The sequence below is a fragment of the Anopheles ziemanni genome, chromosome 2 (assembly GCF_943734765.1).
Source record: "Anopheles ziemanni chromosome 2, idAnoZiCoDA_A2_x.2, whole genome shotgun sequence".
Lineage (NCBI taxonomy): Eukaryota > Metazoa > Arthropoda > Insecta > Diptera > Culicidae > Anopheles > Anopheles ziemanni.
The window spans coordinates 12,224,778-12,247,739 of NC_080705.1; the positions used below are offsets into that span (position 1 = coordinate 12,224,778).

The 22,962-nt window shown below is 46.3% G+C and overlaps 1 protein-coding gene across 1 annotated transcript; it reads right to left on the reverse strand.

Annotated features, from left to right (window-relative positions):
* Nucleotides 1-1,299: 1,299 nt before the first annotated feature.
* On the reverse strand, nt 1,300-14,047 carry LOC131292981 (leucine-rich repeats and immunoglobulin-like domains protein 3). The gene is made up of 6 exons (XM_058321062.1): nt 13,833-14,047; nt 4,890-4,964; nt 4,460-4,741; nt 3,731-4,382; nt 3,494-3,662; nt 1,300-3,416 (listed from the first exon to the last, which is right to left on the reverse strand). The coding sequence occupies exons 1-6, from the start codon at nt 14,045-14,047 to the stop codon at nt 1,300-1,302; spliced, it is 3,510 nt and encodes a 1,169-aa protein (XP_058177045.1).
* Nucleotides 14,048-22,962: the final 8,915 nt, after the last annotated feature.

The window sequence follows — 22,962 nt, forward strand, 5'->3', positions numbered from 1 at the left end:
CACTCAAACCACACCATGTCCACACATTGCCATCATTATTATCGTCTTATCAATTCTATAGGGTAGCAATCTTCTAGTAGCGTTGCCTTATGTCTTTCTCGAAAACCCAGTCGTTACCAATTCCCTAATCCCAAACACGGTTCAATCACAATTAAATGGCATCTGGCAAATGTGAACGTGCCGCTAATAAATCGTTTCAAACAACCGTCCGCAGTAGAGAACTTTTTTCGTTAACTTGCTTTTTGCAACCGTTTTAGAGAGATGTCCTTAACAAATGCACGGTAAACAGGTGAAAATTTGGAATTAATTTTAAAACGTGGAACCTGAATGTGTATCCTTGAAAAAATCTGGCCATCTAAATTGGGCATGGAAAATTTTATAATTAATCGGTTTTATCAGCAGCGCATTCCATCACTGTATTTTGTGGCACTTTCTTGTAATAAATTGCACTTTCAGCACAAACATAGGCACTTTACAAACATTAAGCGAGTAAAATCGAACTGTTCGTGAGCTGGTTCTGTGTTGTTTGGTGCTTTGTTAGAAAGAAAACGTATAAGCTTCCTGTACGTGATTGTGTGTTGCTGAGTATGGCTGTACCCCATAATGTGTGATCTATTTACAATCTCCTATGCGAAACATTAGAATAAAGGAACTTTTTTCATTCGGCTCCGTCTTGATAAGCAATAAAAGTAGAAAACAAACTGCACACCATTTTCTGAAAACACGGGCACACAACGTTCGCTTATCGGAACACCAAAACAGACACAGGCATAGGCGCTTATTGCGAGACTATTAGGGAAGGAACGTTTTTTGAAATAAATGTCTACACTCACGCGTTAAAACCTCAACACACTCTGTTGTGTTGCACACGCCTAAAATCTAACTACCAAACAAGCGTACGTAAACCCTACAGCTCCCTTCCACTGAAGGTCATATAAACATCAATCAACATGCCGTTCCGGAGAGGCATGCCTGTGGAATGATTGGATCGAAAGGTGGAAGAGAAGAGTTGCTATCGAAGAATGAGCTATTAGTAAGAGCGAACCGTCAGTGCGACAAAACCCTCCCCACTCAAAACCCATCGTCGCGATAATTGATCGTTTTGAGGGTAGCAGGCAAAGGGGTTGGCATTGGTTGAAGTCTACCAGTGTAGCCTATATTAGCGTAGATCTAAATAGTTTGTTTAGTAATCAGCAGAACCAGCTGCTGATAAAATCCGCCCCTTTGTGGGAACGAACAAAGCTGAATCTATTGGTGCTTGGTGACAAATCGCGTACCACGGTCTCGCTCTCGCTTCCTCTACCGGTTCACCTCCCGGCGGATGTCCGAGCCAATCGCTCGCGTCGCCGGTTTTACCCGGCCCCGACCGGACTCACCGTTCATCGTGCTACCATTACTGCTACTGCTGCCCGTATCGATGCCACTGCTACCGTCGGACGTTGCTACGCCGTCATCCGACTCACGGCACTGCTCCACCAGCGATTTGGTTCGGTATTTGGCCGGTTTTTCCACCAACCGGGGATTTTCCAGCAGCAGCTGATACAGCTGATTCACTTGTATCTGTTGCTGGTGCGGGACGGGAAGCTTCGGCGGGAGCACCGGATCGGCGGATGATTCCAGCGAGGAGGTGCGGTTCAGCGACGCGGATCCGGGTGGTCCCGATTGCGAGTGTGCGAAGGAGCTGGGGAAGGTTTGCGAATTTGGCATACGGGTGGCTACGAAGGCAGCCGGTGCGGGGATACGATCGTCTTTGCGGTGCGGGACGACCGGCGGGGAGGGTGGGATGGTTGACGAACCGACCATCAGCACGGCGGTCGTTGCGTTCACCGGTGGGATCGGTGGCGGTGGTTCGATCCGTGGATCCTCGTCCGGATCGTGCGGTTCCTGATGTGATCGCCGAGCCGGATGGTTGAACTGTGGCCGATCGTGCAGATCCAGATCGCTGGTGTGCTTGCGAGTGAGCGAGTGCAGCAGACACTTGAGATCCTCACGACTACCACGGTGAGCGGCATTGGTTGAACCGTTGGCCGACGCGCAGTCACCGCCGGTTCCGGAATCCTTCGACGAGAGATCATCATCCAGATCGTCCGAATCGAGCTCCGTCGAGCGGGTGGTGGGTTTGGTGTGTACCGCCGTGTAGTAGCAGGCGTCCCGTCCAATGGTCCGGCCATCGGCACTGTCGCCATCCTCGTCCACGTTCGTTGTGATCTCCCCATTGCGCACCATCGGAATCAGGTACTCAAAGTACCCAGCAGGAGTTGTCGAAGTTCCGACACCGCTTCGCACGATCAAATTAGGCTGATTAACCTCCATGCCGGTGGCCAGATCCAGTACCGTTTCTCCCCCACCCCGGCCAACACCTCCACGCATGCGCTTCTTAATGCGACTCATATAAACCCACCAACAGAGCGATGTCACCGCTACGCACATGAGCAGCACAAACATCACCGCCATCAGTGCGGTGTCGAATACCTGGGCCCGCTTTTCCTCCCCATCCACTGTGGGGACATCGCCCGGCACGGATTCATGCATATCCTCCACCTGCCCATCGATGACGGTCAGTCGCGTCGATCCACTGTCGCTTCCAAGATCGTTCTCGATCCGACACTCATACAACCCGGCATCGTCCAGCTCCGTGTCGACGATCACCAGCAGCTGCCCTTCGGCCGTAACAAAATGGCGCTCCGTTAGTCCCACCGGTTCGCCATCCTTCAACCAAAAGATGCTCGGTTTTGGCGTCCCGGTGATCTTGCACTCCAGCACGCTTGCCTTTCCGATCGGGATCTCCAGACTACTGACCGGCCGCAAGACCGAGGGACTTTCGAACACCACCACGGACGCATTCGCCCGGATGACGCCGGCAGCATTTTCCGCCGTGCAGCTGTACACTCCCATGTCGACCGGCTGCACGTTCAGTATCAGAAACGCATCCTCATTCGGCAGCACACGCATACGCCGCTCCTTCGCCGCCGGAAAATCGTTTCCACCGTCCTTTTCCCAGGAAATCTGCGGCATCGGGTCACCCATCGCGGCGCACTCCAGTCGGGCCACCTTGCCCGCCTGAACGCTTACATCCGAGGGCGTTTTGCTGAACTTCGGGTACGTGCCGACCGTCACCTTCACCTTCTGCGAGTACACCACGCCGTAGCTGTTCGTGATGATGCACTGGTACTTGCCGGCGCCCGGTTGCTGGATGTTCGGGATGGTAAGCTCCGTCGTGCCGATGGTTCCATTTTCGTTGTTCAACTGATCCACGGTGTACTGGGACGCTGGCAGCTCCAGATTGTCCTGCTTCCACTTGAACGTCATCGGATCGGCGGCGGTCGAGGTGGCCGTGCACACGAGCGTTAGGTCGGTCCCACGAATACCGAGCTGCGACTTTGGTTCATCAATCAGGTGAGGTTTCGGTGAGTCATCTAAAAGAACAACGGGCCATAACAGAGATTAGTTAGTATACGGAGATAGTTCCAAATGGAGAAACCCATATACTTACAGCAAGTAAAATTCGTGGGATGCAAGTTACGGATCAGCCGATTGCGCAACCACATTGGATAGATGCACTCGGCATCGATTTGGAATACTTCCTTCCGTTCCTTGATCCAGTGGTAGAACCAAACCAGGTTACAGTCGCATATCAGGTTGGTGGAGTTCATAATTAAACTCTGCAAAGGAAGCAAAGCGGTTAATTAAAATGGTTCTTGTTAGGTTATAGTGCGCTGCATTAACCTACCTTCAACCGGTTCGTATCCTTGAACGCATTGTTCTGTATCGACGAGATGTTGTTCTGACTCAGCTCGAGCACGGTCAACGATTTCAGCCCGAGGAACGCATTCCGGCTGACCGATTTGATTTCGTTCGCGTTCAGATACAGCCGCTCCAGCCGCCCGAGGCCCAGGAACGGCCCACGCATATCCTCGATCGTCCACGAGATGCGATTCTCGTTCAGATAGAGCGTTTCCAGCGATTTCGTCTCGTTGAACGTACCCTCGCCGATCGCCGAGATGCGGTTGCCCTGCAGGTTGAGGGTCTGCAGCGCCGACAGCTCCTCGAACGTGTAGCGATCGAGCGACTCGAGCCGGTTGTAGCCGAGGTCCAGGTTGATCAGCCGGGGCGTAAACTCCCACCCGGACTGCTCGATCTCGGCGATGCGGTTCCGCGCGAGGGCCAAGTTCGTCAGGCTGGTTAGATTGAAGAACCCACCCTTGCGTATGATGGTGATGCTGTTGTTGTTCAGCTCGAGCGTACCGATCGCGATCAGCCCGTGGAACACGCCGTCCATTAGGGCCGGAATGCGGTTGTTGTTCAGCTTGAGACTTTTCAGCTGGTTCAGATTTTGGAAGGTAAGACTTTGCACCTCCTCCAACGCGTTGCTGCTGATTTCTCTGCAAAAGCGAAACAAAGCGCATGTCAACACCTACACTAGACAAGTCCCTCTTATGACGCTCTTCCAAGTACTTACAATCGTTTCAGCGACTGCAAACGGTCAAACGTCCCCTTCGTCAGGAGCGTCAGCTTGTTGAAGTTCAGATTCACGTACTGCAGAATATTTTTCACCGGAAAGGATGTGTACTGCAACTCCCGGATCGCGTTTCGGGATAGATCGAGGAACTTGAGTCCCGGCAGTCCGGCCAACGCTTCCACGTCGATCGTTTCGATTTCATTGTTGTTCGCGAGCAGCTTCGTAAGATTTCGCAGACCACGCAGCACTGGCAACCGTTTAAGGCGGTTGTAATTCAAGCTCCTGCCGAGAAGAAGGGAATAAATAAATAGGTGGTTTAAATATAATCAAACAAAAATAAACCGAAGACAACAGACAGCAGGTCGCAACTCGCGGGAGATGCACCCCTTTTATCGCTGCCTTGCGTTAACAAAGTTTAATTTTTACTCACAACTCTTGTAGCTTGCGAAGGTCGGCTAATTGCGCAGAAATCGTGTCGTGGCTCAGACGATTGGACGCCAGGTCGCTAGTAAAAATAGAAACGAAAAAAAACACAGATTAGGATAGGGAAATAGAAAAAAAATGAGGAAAAAGATCGCACACAAGCATACCGAACATTAAAAAAAGAAACGCCCATACAATCGCACAAATCGTTCGCGATGATTATAAATCAATCAGGTTTCCCATTAAATTGCCCACGGCAAGGGCAGACACTGGGAAAATCGGCGGGTTATCGCCGCAACTCAACGGACCTGCGGACGTACCGTTTGTCGTCCCATCATGCGGCATGATCGTGCAAGCGTATTTTTAACCCGCGCAATTCATGTTGGACAATGATAAAGTAATTTCGTGCACTGGCGGGCTTGTCATTACTAGTTTAAAATGAAGTTGTAGGCAATCCTACTCTCTTCACCATATCACAACTAAACATTCGGGTCGACTCCCCAGGAGTCCATACATACACAAGCGTAGAGTGCAGAGTAAACAATCTTTAGTCTATTTAACCATCTGTAACAACGGGACAACCCTCACTCTTCACGAACAGATAAGATAAGGGCCCCCCAAAAAAAAAGGTGTGTACCTATTATTTTTTTATGATGGAACAAATCATACCTAGAGCTACATCGCAGAAAAAGCGTGCAAGCCCGGATTCGGGGGTATTTACTGGTTTGCAAAGGGCTTTCTGGTTGGTTCACAAGATAACCACCAAAGTCTGAGAAGCTTTAACGGTCGAGATAATTGAAAACAAAACAAAAAACAACCACCGCAAAGTAAGTACATAAAAAAGCACAATAAACCGGACTTGAACCTTGATGCGTTTTGTTTGTTTTTAATTGCATCGTAATCAACCACAAAACACGTGTTCATATGCGACCCATTTTGTGATAAAAAACTGTAGAAACCGGGCACAAAAAAAAAATGTGTCCACAATTACGTATGCTGTCGGGCGCATCATTATGTACTAGTTGCATCGCTATGATCACATTCTAATACCGCGCCATCATAATCTAATCATGATTGGTTGAGGCCGTTTTCCCCGAACGATTCCATTCCATGATTTATGGCCCTGGGAACGTGTCTCCCGGTCTGCCAGGGAAGACAGACAATTTTTTTACCAAAATAAAAACACTTGTCCAAGCAGACGCGCGTTTGAGGGGCACGAAACGTCGATGAAACCCCTTTTGTGCCCGTTGGAAGCAATCGAATGAAAATAAAAATGGAGGAAAGCAACATGCAACCCCAAAGGCGGTGACAACGGCGGGGTCTGCACTCGATGCGATAGTAAATTGAATTTAAAATCATCATCCATCGATCGGTTGGTCGCTTGCACAGAGTCGACAAGCGAGAAAAGGAGACAGAGTAGAATAGCGATAAATCAAATCAGCCCATTAATCATCATCTGCATCGTGCGGTGACGGGGGAGGAGGACCCGAGAACCCGGGTTCGTCTTTTTCCTGGGAAAATGCAAGTGTGCAACCGCACGTCCAAACAATCGGAGTGGCTCATTCGAATTAGTCTTATCACCCGAACGATACCGTCATCGTCGTCATCGTCATCGTCGTCATCGTCATCGTCATCATGATGCACTTTTTAATGCAATGGTTCGGGGTGACATTCAGTTTTTTTTTCGTATTGTCGCCCCCGACAAAAACTTGCCGCGCATTTGTCCTGTGCGACGGGGGGAAGGGAAATGGGAGATAAGTGTGCCATCAAGCGACTCGATGACTAGCGACGACGAACACACTTCGTGGCACCAAGCTGGCTGAGGTGTTCGCGGTTTCGCCATCGAAGGAAAACAAAAAGAAAACACGAGAATGTGTGTGCAACAAACTTGCATTTGCGGTGGATTAATTCACCCCCACCCAACACTCCCTCTCCCTGTTTCTCTCTTTCTCTCTCTCACACACACGTTCGCCCCGGAAACTATACAAGTTCCGTGTGGTGCGATTCATGAATGGGTCAGGTCCCCAGTGTAACCCGGCGGAACTAAAGCGCGCGCCAAACGGGTTTTAGCTGCAATCACGTCGTCGCGAAGGTGAGAAATGCACATGCGCGGGCGGACAATGCTCAATTTATGATGGGGACTCCCTACTCCATCATTAGATCGACCTAAAAAAAAAACAACCCAACGTCACCCACCGTTGTGCAATGTGTGCCATTTTTATTCTGCAAATTACATGTTACCGTGACCCAAGTGTACCATTGACGTGCGGTTGTCATGTTTGCTCTTCCCGTTTTACCCTGCGTCTGTTTTTCGAATCGATTGACTTTGGTTTATGTTTGTGTTATTCTTAGACAAATAAACCCGCGCAGCTAACACAAATGATAATGCTTATGCTACCAATAATTGCGCCCGCTAAAAATGCATGTCAATACCACGCCGAAGTTGCGAATTCATTTCAAGGGCACACAAACAACGTTTGACAAATGTTTTGCCTTTACATATTATCCAACGGGTATTCACGTCGAATGCAAAATATTTACTCAATGATTACTGCGCTGCACTTCCGATGAGTCATTGGTTCGTTGCTGGAACCGGTGCTGCACAAAATTCGCCAACGTTCGTACGTAAGTAAATTGGGAGTTGAAAGGGAAGAAGGAAAAAAAACACTCGTAAACAAATAAATATGCTGCTCGCTGCCCGGTTGATTTCCGCTGCGGCTTGCGTAAGAATAAATTTAAACATCCGCGACCCCCGCGTGACACATCCCCCCTACGGAACTCCGTGCTCCCGAAACAAGCCTGTTTTACCAGCAAAAAAAAAAAAAAAGAGCGTTACAATTTAAAAAGGGGAGACCTATGCATGCTCACGTTTGTTTGGGTGGCGAATTAAATAGGAGTTAAAGTGAGTGCGATCTGTCGCGTACAAAGATAACCGCGAAGATACTAGAAGGCAGACGATTTAACTGATAAAACAGACAGATATGGTTGGGTTTTGTGCAAACTTAAGAGTTGAAACTAAAGGGCAAACGTAATTGAATTCAGTGTAAATTGAACGATACTTTCGCTTAACTTCAAAATATTTCTATTGACCATTCCCTGCGTTCACTCCAACTCGAACACACCCACATTCCATTAGCATTTCCTCTACTTAATAGCGTTGCTGCAGTGTTGCTGCTGTTGTGCTGCCATTGTGGCTCGAATTACGAGCATTTACCGCTGACCACAATCGTTTGGGTGTGGTGTAAGATCAGTTCAAACGTCACAAACAACCACCCGACCAACCGGATTGGATTAGTCACCCACGGACCCCCGGCTCTACCTGAACGAGCGTTTCGATAGGCAGCACACACGGCTAAATGGTCAATTTGCTAGATCGCATCTTACGTGGGTCGATCGCGATTATTTTCTAACGTTTCTTTTTTTTTTTTTGAGCTCGATCGTTGCACAAAACTGCTGCAGCCCTTTTACCGCAGCTGCTGCTGCTGCTGTAGGGCCAGTTTGCCCGTGCGCCAACGACTTTACGTAATGTGTGTTAGTGCGTCTGGTGCGGCACATGGGGCGGATAAGCGTAAACCAGACCACCCGACGACGGTGAATGCAGCGATGCACTTTTTTGCATCGTTCAAAGTGCTGTTAGAAAAATCCAATAAAGCACTATGAAAGGGTAAAGAGAAATGATTAACAAACATATTTATAAAGTAATACAAGAGAAAAGAGAATGATGCGTTAATTTAACCATAAATATGAAAAATCAATGTTGAAATTAAATAACAACAGCACCAAGGATAGTTTTCACTATAGCTTTCCAGTTTCACACAGTATACGGACATGTTTTTATCCATTACAATATAACAACTATGTCTACCGTTATGCTTTGCAGTAAATATCCTGCCCCGCGCTGCTATCTGTGGTCGAATATGATGAATTGCTTGCGAAGTTGACATTGCGGTCGAAAGATAGATTATCTAAATCACCTCCAAGTTTCCGGAAATCGATCAAAACTAGCGTTCACAGAGTTTTAGAAGCCGAAGATAACGGAGCATGGTCGGGAGCTATATTTTGCAGAATGTGGAAAAACAAACAAACACAAAAAAAATACTGGTAATCCGCCGTGGCCATCACTTAATTTTGTGTGATGCATGTGTGTTTAGGGGATCTTTGTATGGGCAAAAACTAAACAAACTTTTCTGCTTCCATCATTGCGTTATGTTTATCTTTTACATTTTTCAACAAAGATTTGTTTACACGTTTACCAAAAGGAAAGAAGTTTGTTACCAGTGATTTCATAATGTGTAATTAACTTTCAATCACAGTTTAAACCAAAACAAAATATCCCAAAACTGCAGTGGTCACAAAAACCATAGAACGAAACGATCAAAACACCAGCGTTTAATGCTTAAAATAAATTTCACATAATTTTATGATACTATTTACTGTAACTTGTAAATGACTTTTGAAAAGTCGGAGGACCAAAATGTGCCATAAACAACCCCCCATAAGTGACACACAACTGATTGGCGGATGTTTCATGGCATTATCAACTTCGTTCTAGCGGATAACAGATAGCAAACGATCGTTCGGTAAAAAAAAGTCAAGCGAGCAATTTCTTGTTTACAAAAAGTGATGCATTTGCTTTTCGAACCTTTAGGAGAAACTCCAAACACGGCGTTCAAACACACGCCCGAGGGGAGGATCATTAGGAGACCATAATAAACTAGATTCTACCTTTGATGTTTTGCTTTCCGTTACTTAAAATTTACAACCAACACTGCGCCAATGGCCGTTATCGAACGAATATCGATAACTAACGAGGTGAGGGTTACCTCGGGAGTGGGGTAAAGGTGTTGCCTTGCGGTGTGGGGGGGTAGGTAGGTAGTAAAGTAAATAAATTGGATGCCGCCTATCTTATCGAACTTATCAAACCGACCGCCAATAGGGCGCGATAATGGACCGAGTCAATCGGATACTGTTCTTTCTTCTAGGAATCGTAAAAATATGTTACCCAACATAAAGATTGAGTGTTACAAATGGCATTATTATGCCAAAATGCTTACGGAAGAACAAAGTGAGTTTAAATAGCGTAAAGTTGTTCCTTAAGTTTGACGATCCTAAAGTTTGACGATCGAAGTATCAAAAATAGAATTAACCCTAACAACACTACACGTTTATCAGTAACCCTTCGCACCTAGGCAGCGTTTCAGCATTGTTTGTCCGTTGAATTGGACCTATTCAGTTGATTGTCATATATCTTTGGCAAACAATAGATAGGGAGACAGATAGTTAGCTGCTTCCAACATCGGTTCCATAGGTGGACAACTATCGCAGCACGCGTTTATCATGCACATGAGGATTCTTCTTATCACCGGCCGAAGAAAACTAAGCCCTTCGAGCCTTTTGAGGACGCACTATCGATCATCGCAACATAAACAGAGACGTTTCAAGAGCCATCCGAAGAGGGACAGTAAAAAAGCGTTCATAAGATATGTCAACAGAACCATCGATCGATTGGCAAGATTGTCCCCGAGGTTCTCCGGTGGATTCGGGTTTGGGGGTTAGGGGAGGAGGATGTAGGTCCTAGAAAACCGCCTGTTCAAACACGCTAGCGAAGCTGGTTGCTTCTTTAAGTGGTGCTTCATGTTTTGCCCTCGTCGATAGTGTTTTTCACATAAACGGTAACAATTGCAACCAAGAAAGTTGTGGAATAAGAGCAATTGCTAAGGTGTGAACACCTTTAGGGAACATTTAAGAGCATTTTGGTTGTGAAAAAACGTCCAAAATGTTAGTACATAACGTACTAAACGGCAATAATTGACATCCTAAGTATTTCATAATGTAACATCAAAGTAACGAAATAGGTTAGGTCAATAATATAGCACTCGAGGAAAAAAAGGCTGATATGAAAAGAACATGGATTCCACGTCCAAAATCGAACACACGTCCTCTGTCATCCAATCGTGGTGTTTAGAAGGAAAATCATGTCCAACCAATGACGGCAACAAACATCGGAACATGGCCTCAAAACCAAAACCGCCACAAATGGAAGCAAAAAGATCGCGTTCTGCCCTTATGCGATGCAATTGGCGCACATTGCGGATCGTACTTTTCTCGGAAATCAAGCACCGTTCCGTGGCCGCACGAGCACCGCCCGCCCGGACAACAACGGAACACAATTGCGCACTTCACGGCCGAGAGAAAACAAAAAGTGTTGGAAAATGTAATGTCAACAGGAAAGCCCCCCTCCGGTTGTTCCATCGATAGGAAATCGAAGCCGTACGAGTGGTTCTGGTCGCAACATTCAAACTTCGGTCGTTGGTGTTTCTTTTTCTCTTCACGCCTTCGCAGAAATCACTGGCGTGGCCTGTGTCACGTTTGCCGTATTATGGTGGGCGAGAACTCAATTGCAATTGGTAAGCAAAACAACTGCCGATAAGCTGCCCTACAATACTGTGGCAAGAGCAAACATGGTCTCTAATGGCTGGATGGTGTTTAAAAAAGTTGGACAATAACACTACGGTGCACATTTAGCAACTTATCGCAGCCCAGATCTACAACAAATTATCTTCACTGCAACAGTTGGGCCAAACACAAATGTACAAAAAGGGAAATTTCTTGGCCAATCTAAACCAACTCTGACTTCTTTCATTCATCGTGCCAGTTCGTTTGATTCAACAAAGAAACCATCTATAAAATAAACTGTTTTAGGAATGTATGAAGAAGGCCAAAACCAACATTCAAATCGCTCTCGAAACTAAATTCAATAAGATTAACATTCTTATTATAAACAACTCGCGATCAACAATTCGTGAATGTATCTAAAACAAACGTGTCCAAAAGTGGGATATAAAGTACGTCAAATTCAACAATGTGAAGGTGAACAGGAAGAAAATCTAAATACTAAATTGTTTACAATGAAACAAATGCAATACAAATTATTTACAACAATCTTGTATCTTACTGTATATGCAAAAGAACCAATCTTGTATCTTGTTTGATAGAACTTAATTAAACTTGTTTTGAAATAGCTCATCGAATATTGAAGCTCATTTAATTTTTAATATTTCAGACAAGAATGTATCAGGTTTTTGTAGAATTATTACTCACTTAATTTAAGTTCATGGTGATTTTTGTTCAAAAATGGGAATCTGTTTGAATTAGAATACTTTTTGTGAAATGAACCGTTCTTGTAAACCTCTATTGTATACCAAGAGTTTATTCTAGGATGTACATTCGTTTAGTTCGAACTGACGAAAGGGTTCGCCGGATGAAAACACTTCCCCTCTCCCCACCGAACGAAAAAAGGAAGAAACGGTGATCTTCCAGCGTCAATCAATCATCACCTTCGACTCTCACGAGACCTCCTCAGACGATCCGGAGCGGATCCGTTGGTGTCGATTGATCGCCTCTAACGATCACGACTGGGAACACGTGCCGGGATATCCCACGTAGGGAATGTGCCTGAGCTAGAATTTTATTTCTAGACCCTCCTATGGAGCCTTGCGGTCACGTATTTCACCACGACCGGACGTGAGAAAGTGTTAACGGGTAAGCGTAGGTGGTGATAGCATGCGGATATAGTGCTTTCTATCCTTGCTGGCTTAAAACAATGCCCGGTCTGAATTTTCCTCGCTCGATATGATTCATATAGTATCGATTATATCTTCGCATCGCAATGTGTGTACTTACACGCAAAGCCCTTAAGTCTGATGGGATTCTTTAGCACGTAAACTTCAAATCAGCACGTCTATCATATTTGATCAATTTCAGCTGTCAGAAGACTCTAATCATAGACCCATCCATCTATCCATCCTTCTATTGCCACCACGGGACGTTTTTGGCATCGCTCCAAATCATTGCCCTTTTCAGTATCAATTTACCACTTCCACTTCCCCCTCAGCCCTCACCACCATCGCATTTATTTTCCCATGCCGTGGCCGTTTGCAGTATCTCACCAAAAAGTTTCATCTAATACACACGAACACACACGCTTAGCATGAGAACCGTACCAATTTTGCAAGCGAACCGGAATCGATCAAACATTTCAAACGTCCATTTGCAGAAAGGGCGAAATTATTGCCAACCAGTGAATAAATTACGCGACCAGACTAGAAAACCGTGTCCGACCTCCGGGCCGTGTGTATGCAATTTCCTCACCATGTTCCTTCTCCTCGCTGTAGCTAGTTTTTCGTGACATTTTCCTTTCCATTTTTTCCGCCCTAATTTGGGAAAAGAACGTCCCAGAACAGGCCTGCCGTCAAGAGTGTTGGAAGTCAAAAATGGAAAACGAGCGGTCGAAGACCTTTAAATTAATGGGAAAGTGATCTTTTCCGTGGTCGATCGTGATTTTTCCGAAGCGAGGTTGGGATCCGCACCGGACGACCTTTGCATGCGCACGCCATAGAGCAAGTGCATTCGCGCCGTTCCCGGTATGATGGATTGCTGCCGTTGGCAAGATGGACAGCCGAGCCGGCAGTACCAGGATCTTCACGAACGATCCCCCCTTTCGCTGGTCAACGAGTATGACTTCTGCCGGAAATGTCACTACGCCCGGCTCGGGACCATTAATTTGCTCCCGTGTTCATGCGGTGTGGGGGAAATTATGCTACGCGTCTCGCTTTTTTGACGGTACGGCACACATCTTCCAAGTGCAAGCCCGCGCCGGGATGCTGCGTACCATCAGCGGCCATTTGGAGGAACGATCGGTAATGCGTGGCATAATGTGGCATGGCACGCAGATAGAGAGAAAGAGTGTATGGTGGTGTGTATTAATAAATCCAATCCTCCTCCGGACATCACCGTCAACGAGCGGCGTGTGGCGAGACGGTCCGCCTCGGCGAAGAATTCGCAACTAATGGAAGTTTAAAAAGGAACAACCGTTGGGTGGGAAAATGGGGAGGTCGTTGGTGGGGAAAAACATTTATGAAGGTGCCCGCACCCGGTAAATGGTACTTACAGATTATCCACCCAGTGCGGTATCGGGAACAGCGTCCGGAGGTTTTTCTTCGAGCAATCGATGGCATTTCCCAGGCAGGGACACTGCCGCTGGCAGAAGCTGCCACCGGATGCGTCCGGCACCGCGCCACCACCACCATTCTCGGCCCTCGCCCCCTCGGGCAAGCCGATCGCGACACCAGCGACAACGACGATGGTCGCAATTAATCGGAGCATTTTTATTTTTAATTCACCTCTCCTGCCCCGGTCGGCTCCTCTTCGATGGTCCACCGTCACTCGCGCCATCGAAATCGCGTGATCTTCCGCGGGTTCTTGCGCTTCGATCGATCGACACCCCTCGTTTAAATACCAACGGTTTTGTAATTTGTTTTTCCCTTTGTTTGCCAACCGATGCTATCTGCAACGCGAGCAATTTCTGGCGCAGACAAAACAATTGCAAGGCACGTCGTTTTCGCTTCGATCTTTCTCCCCTTCTTAGTTCAAGTCACACGGTAAACGAAACAATTTGACACTTTCCACACTCACACACACACACCGGGTGCCGCATTCTTTTCCCTCTTATGCTGCCGCCACACCGTTTCTTTTCTTTTCTGTCCGTTTTTACTCTCGCTTGCTCGTGTTTTCCTCCGCTTTTCAATTTGTCGCCACCGCCACAGCGTCGTTCGCCGTCATCGGTCCCCGAGCGGTGCTGGCGGCATGATGAGCATCATGGTTTTCACCGGTGTCTCGAGTTTCCCATCCATTTGCGGCCGATCGCAGTGTGCTGCGTACGCATCCCGCACCGTCCGACGGGTGCCGGGGAAAAGGAGGCTGGTACCGGCAAGCGGGGTTCATGATGTCTGCCCGAAACTGTCTCTAAACCGGCGCAAGAATCATAACTGTGACGCGAGGAGGGTAAACCTAATAATCTTTTAGCACGACGTTAAAATGGCGGCCTGCGGTTCATTTTCGCACTGGTCATTGAGATTTATTTTTAATGTTTACGCACGCACAGTCTATGTAACTGTGTACAGTGTGCGCTATTTAGAACCATTCGTTTGTTAGGTCAAACGAAGAACATCCAGTGGGTCGGATGGTAATCGGATACGTTCCTCGGTTTTCCCTACGTCGACCTCCACCGGACGTTAGATGCACTTTCGATCGTAAGCGCAACTGCAACCGCTGATTCCCGGAAAATGAGCCTCGGAAAAGCACCACCCGTTGGCACACGCTGAGTCTGGCAACGCAATCGTTACACCACGTTACCACGCACGGAAAATGGTGCGCGTATTTTCGACGTCTTTTAAACACACGCACTACGCGGTATTATTCCTTTCCCTTTTTTTATTATTTATCCACCCCGTTGGAACGACGGTGCAACCGAGAGGATTATCTCCGCTTTCGCTCTCCCCTTCTCGCCGCGGGACTTTAATTTTCTCGCATGAATTGTTTTTGTTTTGCTTCTGGCTGCACGCGGGGATGACGTTCTCGTGCGCCGCGACAGGAACCCAACTGTCTCGGCTGCTATTTTTCTAACCCCACGCTGCTGCCGGGGTTGGTGTTGTTGTTGCTGCTGCTGCTTTCTGCCTCACGTTCAACGACGAGGCCTACTTCGGTCGGGGAGGCACAGCTGCTTCCCAGCACCCACGCGCCCGCGTCTCCACGGGGGTAAAAGACGGAGTATGATTAAACTTTAAGATTTTGTTATTGTTGGCATATGGGCCAGGAGGCACAAACAACACTCTCAGCAGCAGTGTCCGGCAGTGGCGACCATCGTGCTGCGCGCCGTGTCTGTTTTCTTCGCTCTGAAGTGGACGATTATTTTCTACCGGTTATGGAAGCGCGAACACTAACTCCGGTTGTAACACCGTGGAAGGGTAAGGAAAGAAATCCCGCAACAACACCAAACGGTACAGATTTGTCCAGTTTTCCAACACTTCCCGGCGGCGCAGCGGGCTGCTGTCTGCACCGAAAGGGAATTTCCACCAGCACCAGTCGATCGTGACCCTTTGCCAGCCCGTGGGGCAACGATTTCGGGCCGAAAAATCAATCCAAAAAGTCACACTTTTCGCCCCAGCATCGCAGAGTTTAACACTTTTTCGCGGACCGAAAAACCAGTACAACACTCTCGTCGTCGCTCGCCTTTGCTGTCAATGTTGTTTGCCCGTGTATGTTTTTTTGTATGCTTCTCTTCTCGCGGTATCGTTGTCCCGCTCGCCCGCACGTGGATATCGCTACGTATCCTCACGTTTTCACACACAACACAAGTAGGCGAGCCGCGAAGCGCAAACGCGCCTGCGTCGTTTCCCGTCACTGTCTTATGAAATTCGAAAAAGGCACTGAACCACCAACACCACGACCACCACTACACCGGGAGCAGAGGGCAGCGCGTGCACATGGATATCCGCCCCGCGAGATGCGCGAGCTTTACGTGGAAAAACGCCGCCGAACCGTTCGACAGCAGCGCTCAGAACGTACTGAACGCTACATGCCCGACGCGGTCCGGGTGTTGTGTTGCCCGGCGACCATTCTCGGTGACGGTGTGTTTTCTTTTCTTCCGCACTTCGATATGCTCGAACGCGGGCGGGTGTGTGGTGGTGTTTGTGCGCGATTATCGGAAAAGAGATGTACAAGGGTGGAAGGAGGGGAGGGAAGCGAGCGGGCGGAGGCTGCGCGAGGTGACGAGAGAACAAGCGAATGCGCGTTTCTTTGGTTTCCTCCGCGTGCCTGCATCAGGGGTCGCCAATTGTGTTGCCTGTGAGGCCCAATTGGAGCATAGTTGTGAAATTATTTATGTTACGTTCTTCTATTTTGTTGTTTTGAAAGCCAACACATTTAATATAACGGGACGTTTTCAATTGACTTTATATAAGGTTTTGAAACTTAAGAAGTATGGACAGTAACTGCGAAAACATTTAACGTCAGTTATGTTAGTAATTTAGAAAGAATGCTATTTGGCATGGTCTTTACAACACTACTTCAAGTTAAGAGAAGACATAATCCTTGTTGTTGAGGACCCTTTGCTCCTTGAGATTAATGACTAAAGAATAAGCACCACGCAAATATTCCAAACAGTTAGCAATATGTAAAAATAAATTATGATCCCTCATTTTTCTAGATGCAGAAGAATTATGAAAAATAAATTGTTACTCATTTTTTACATTTCCACAACATTTATTTACATTTTTTGGTATCGTTCAATTTATTGTATCATCCAAAGATTGTGTAAAAGCGCCTACAGACTACGCCAATATTGGCGCCAAGTACTTACCGCCAATGCGCTACTCGCTAGCGATTCTACACTAGCGACTACTAGTGATGGCTAGCCCAACCAAAAGTTGCTCGTCGAGAAAATGTTGTCGCCAACACTTGACAACTTGTTCACGAAACAATCAAAGCAAACTGTTTTCTATGCGTGTGCATCAGAAATGGATGTGTCTACGAAAATAGTGCAGTGCTTTGTGTTGTGAAACGCTGTTTGTAGTGTAATTTTGTGTTATTTTGTGTCCTGGAACAGATTAGGCACTAAAGTCGTTCAACTATGAACGAATGAAAATGAATCAAATCGACTGTTCCGAAATCACCAACGGTTTCTCAGCAATTTCAAATCCAATGATTGCTGAGTATTACCGAGGGCTTTCACACACGGGCAAGACCAAGGCAAGATTTTTTGGCACTTGCTAGTAGCTTGTCAAGTGTTGCCTTGGTCTTGTCTTGGCAGGCCTTGGCGACAGTCTGTAGGTACTTTAAGAAATCTTTTTTAAATTCTATTCCACTTCTTTTGCCAACCCCTGCCTAACACCATGTGGATTTTTTTTCTTCTCTTCTTATGCTCACCCACTTCTACGCACACTACCGTACAACCGCCGAGTCTTCGCTTCTCTTCCGCTCGGCAGTCCCCTCCCGATCCTTCCGCTGCTTCTACGCCTGAGGAAGGCGTACCCCTTGTCTAGCTAACGACGAATTTCTAGACATCTTGGCACTGACTTTCTGGTCCGTCGTCGTCGTCGTCGTCGTTTCGAGGGGGAGAGGGTGTTCTGTACGGGTGGCAAGGGAGGGTACGGGAAGTCGATTGGATGCGTGTGGGAAGCGAGTACGTTGGTTGGGTTTTTTTTCCCTACTTCTATTCACAGACCAGTGGCACAGGGAAGGGGGTGGCCCGCAACAACACCAACGCATTAGGAAAACACCCCGCCTGTGCCTCCCCGTTCCGCTTCCATTTGGAAAGGAGGAAAAATTGACGTTTTCAAGCCGTGTCGTTCGAAGCGAAGACGTTTTGTCACCGACGTTCCCATCTTTCCGCTCGATGCCACGCTCAAAATGCTGTGTGGGAGGATGTGTTGCTTAATCTTCCTTTTTTTTTGTGTCTTTCTTCCGTTTCGCCCTCTCGATCGGTTTCTCTTTCTCACACCTACACACACGGTGTGTTCATTCTATCGGGTTACCTCGCGGCTTGATTTATTCGATAAAGCATAACTTCGCACCCGCGCTCTCTCTCTCTCTCTCTCTTTCCCACAGCCGCCGTTTGAATGGCTCGGATTCCCACTCACCCCCGGGATGCTGAATCTATCGCTCACCCCCAATGTCAACATGCCCGAGAGGAAGATGAGATTTCGGTTGCCCGGCGATATAGCACCATCAATTATGGGACTAACGGTGGACATTTGATATTACGATCACCGGCATATCGCGCGGTCAGCTTCGAATGGCGGATGATGTGATTCTATAAGATTCCCGTTTTGTAAAGAAAAAGAAACCCCACCGCCCATCCCCCTTGTGTCCGCTGGCTAGGGGTTGCTAGAGGTCGAGGGCGAGCCGGGTCATACGGGCAAAGGGGATTACGGGTTTTACGATGGGTAATACGATGTCTCCTTTCGGTCAATTCAATACTGAAATACTTTGCTTCGATACGAAAAGCCCCTCGAAATAAAACCACGCCACGGCCTTAAGGGAGTCGAAAGGGCTAATCCGATTTGGACGGAATGTGTGCGTATCATCTTCGGAATACATTTTCATAATTAAATCGATCATATTGCTGAGGGGAAGTATTTGGGAAACGAAATCTTATTAAATTGAAAGATTTAAATAAAAAGGTACTAAAACGACTGAGGCTGAGTTTAGGTCCATAAATATATAACGTATATATTTTAATCCATGATGATTGCAACCTTATGTATTTGAATTTATTCTACAAGATTCCACTGATTGTCTGTTATTGAATGAAAATAATCATTTCAACACCGAATGAGAAAAGAAAATCATCTTTTTTTTAAATCGATAAAAAACTGAAGAATTGAAATAGTGAAGGTAAAGTATGGATAGTGGAAGTAAAAAAAATATAATAGAAGAAAAATGCTATTGTTAAATGTTAAATCATGTGTCGATTAGACGCATCCTATTGATCAACAAATCCCACCAAATATTTTCAAGGAAATGCTCTCTTTAATAAACATATTGTAGTTTAAATCGATATCTCTTTTAAATTAAATGTTCTATGTGATATTTGAGAACCAATACTTCCACAGAGGAAACCCCGTCTTTCATGTTGTTATTTTTAAGAACCGTGAATTACCAAGAGAATCTTTCATTATAGAGTTTCAACAATAGTAACAAAACGTTTTCTGGAAAGCACATGTATCAAAAGACCCATCGAAAGATGATTTTCATTTCGAAATTTGTCCACAAAAGGACGTCCTGTTCAACGAATTTCACATTTAATTGTTGAGACAAAATCAATGAATCCCCACGAACCCGAAAAGCCAACAGCCACATGTGAACGTTGACATCCTTTTAACTTTTCGTCACATGTGACCACCATGTGTTCCGTGCACTCAAGGACATGAAAGGATTTTCCCGGCTGGAAAATAATTACGGCTCAAATCGTACGCAAACACCGAACCATAAATCACCGGACGCTCGACAAAGGAACTCGTCTTGGAAAAGACCTCGGATTCCCATTCCGGAGTCCAAGGGCAAAGGAAATTCCCTCGATCCGGACGATACAATTCTTTGCGAAGCTCTTTGAATCGCAAGATCGCAGCTCGTCCGGTGATTCCAAGGGATGCCAGGGTTAGGAGAATATGCTCACCAGCGCACACTTTTTGTCCGTTCTCTCTCCTTCCTCCGTTTCTTGGCGTGCTTTCTTCTTGCTAATCTTATCACGCGAACCGGCTACCGGAAGGCTGAGCAAGTGGGATGGCATATCACACCTTTTTCGGAATCTCTTTATTTTATCCTCCGCTTTTAACCGACCGTTTCTGACCGTCTTTCTTTTGGCCCTCTGTCCACCATCTTTCTTTCTTCACACTTTCGTGGTCCGTGAGCCGTTCTCAATCCGCTCCCTTCTGCTGGCCATATGTACGGCCATCTATCGATGGACAAGCGGGTGTCCACGTGTAAGTGTGTGTGTGTGTGTGTGCGAATGGTTTTTTTGCCTTCTGGAAGAGGCACAAAGGAAGCATAAATCTATGCCCTCGGGACGAAGGACAACCGGAGAAGAAGATGGAAAACGATCGTTTTACAACCAGCCTTGGGTGACGCTGAGAAACTGAGTCTTCCTCTTCGCCTTTTCAGTGGAATCGCTTCGCTTTTCTCCACACCCCGCACGTCATCCGGCCACCCGCATCCCTCACCTTCTTCGTAGCAATCCTTCCGCCGCGTTACGACTCATTTCGTTCCCGTTGTCCGCCGTTCTCGTGCTCTTTTCGTAATATTTTGTGTGGCTTCCTTTTTGACACTTGCTTCTACTTTTCCCTCGCCCGGTTTCGTCTTAGATGCTCGAGTGCATTGCGTGCGGAGTGTTTGAAGTTGGATGTTTTTCTTTAAGTTTTCTCTCCTCTTCGGTGCTGCATCGCCTCCCTTGCACGGGGATGCAGCCGTCCATGCAGCGCTCCATCTACATATCTACAATGTTTTGCTGCGACGGAGTGAAACCAATCGAGTGGAAAACGAAACGACTCGAACTGGCGAACGAATTGTGCAAACGGAACGGAAACGAGAGGATTTTTCAGCATCGTAACTGGAAGCGAAAACCATAAACAACGAAAAGCCATTCCGGGGACAATTTCCCGCTTGCTGCTGGAATACCATCGTGCAGGAATTGAGAATATTTCAAAGTGTGAGAATATATTGAACCGAACCTAAACGGAGCGGGATAACAAATTAAAGAAAAAATGTACATCTCGCCCGCCTGACAGTGCGAGAAGAATCGTTCGAAAAATGGATTGAACGATTTTTTCAAAACTTTGTTTCGGTTCAATAAAGCAAGGAAGAGGAAAGAAAAGCAAAGTCGTCTGGAAACTTGAAGCGGCGAAGGAACAGAAAAACCTTCCTCTTCAAACCAGTGACAGCAAAAGGGAAGGCAAATCTTCGAACACAACTGAATAGAGAATGAAATGCACACCCGTACCCGGGATTTGATGCAGTTTGGAGCGGAAAGCAAACAGCGTAGGAAAAGAACGACGAAGTGAAGCACGTTTCACTTTTCGAAAGTGACAAAAAGACAAATGTCTGCCAGGAATATGGACTGAAGGGAATTCCATCTTTTTCGGTTCCTCCGCTTGCTAGAGGATGGTTGAGTGTCGAGATGTTCTGGGAAGATGTTTTTCCGAGCGGTGTGCAAGTGTGCGTATTCCCCGCGTGGTTGTGTGGACACAGAAGGAACGGAAAAAGCGTGAGTAGGATTACAGTGAACTACGATTTTCCTCACGTCAGTTGCGTAAGAAGCCGTTCGAGTTTGAAGTCTCTATAATCCATAACCAACTTCAATAACTATCTCATTTATAATTAGTTTTAGTTATCATTAGTTTTTTTTTGGGTAATACAGAAAGTGTCATGACAAGATTGTAGATAAAAGGTAGAATTGTAAACGAATATAAATTGAAACATTAAATAGATTGAGCAAAATCAATTTAAAAAAAAGTTTTATCATTATCACTTCTTTTAGTATTATTGACTTTGTAAACAAGTTTGCAAAAACATCAATCTTAGCAAAATATAAAGACGTAAAACTGTTTAACAACGTGATTTAACATTTTTATATTGGTTCTTATTTTATTCATATTTGAAAAAACATTTTACTGAATTGAAAAATACCTTCAAATTGAATTAAATAAGAAATTTAGCTCTTCTTCAATCAGCAACGTCTAAATTGGTCGTGCAGTGTACTCTGAATACTTTGTGTTGGATGAATATGGGAGATGAGATAAGATGCGATGAGAATGATGCTGCCATCCCGCAGGGTTCAATCCATCACAAACCGAAACCGATCTTTCCCTCGTTCGTCGTAGGGCGAGAGGCACGGCGTTGGGGGAGCGGAGGCATAGACCGCGGGATCCGAACAGAAGGAAAGGAAATGGACGATCCGATGAACGTGCCATTGGGATTGGAAACTCAGATGGGTAATTATGTGATTACGGAGCGATAATTTCGGACGCGTTTTTGGAGAAACCCCTCTAATCAGCGCGTTTTGTTGTAGTAATTACGATTGCTGCGCACTGGCCTATGGCCGTCGTGAGTTCTCTGTGTGGGCCTGATTGGGCGTCGACCGTTTCTTGTTTCCGATTGTGAACGATCGATGGTGGCACGAGTTCTGACGATGGGTTGTTGGAAGCCTGCCCCAGAGGAAGCAATCATTTTGTAGCTTCCGAAAGAATCAGCCCACCGACGGCTAATGGTAGCCCATCGTTCGTTTGATGCTCTTAAAGGCTCGATTCGATTGTTTCCGGAACACATTACAATCAGACTGATCACTTACGCCTGCACAGGTGCGCGAGAGGCGAGCGGGAAACGGAAATATTAGAATTTTCCGCTACTAATTGATGGGTTTTGCGATACATTTACCAACACTTGGGTGCGGATCTATTCACGTGCAGATCTGTTCGAGGGATTGCATTACAAAATATACGTTAATGGTGGTACCAAAATAATGAGAATTCATTGCTCCCAATAAAAGTTTATTTATGAAAAAAGAAAATATTAGAAAAACGATAAATGTTTCCGGTACCTTGTTCTCTGTTTCTTAAACAATTCTCCGCAAATTGCACTGCTTTTTAATTTTGCACTTTGAAACTCCTTTTTTTTCGAGCATAGGAGATTTTTACTTATAATGAGCAACAAATGCAAAGTGCAAATGGAAGCGACTGTTGTTAAAA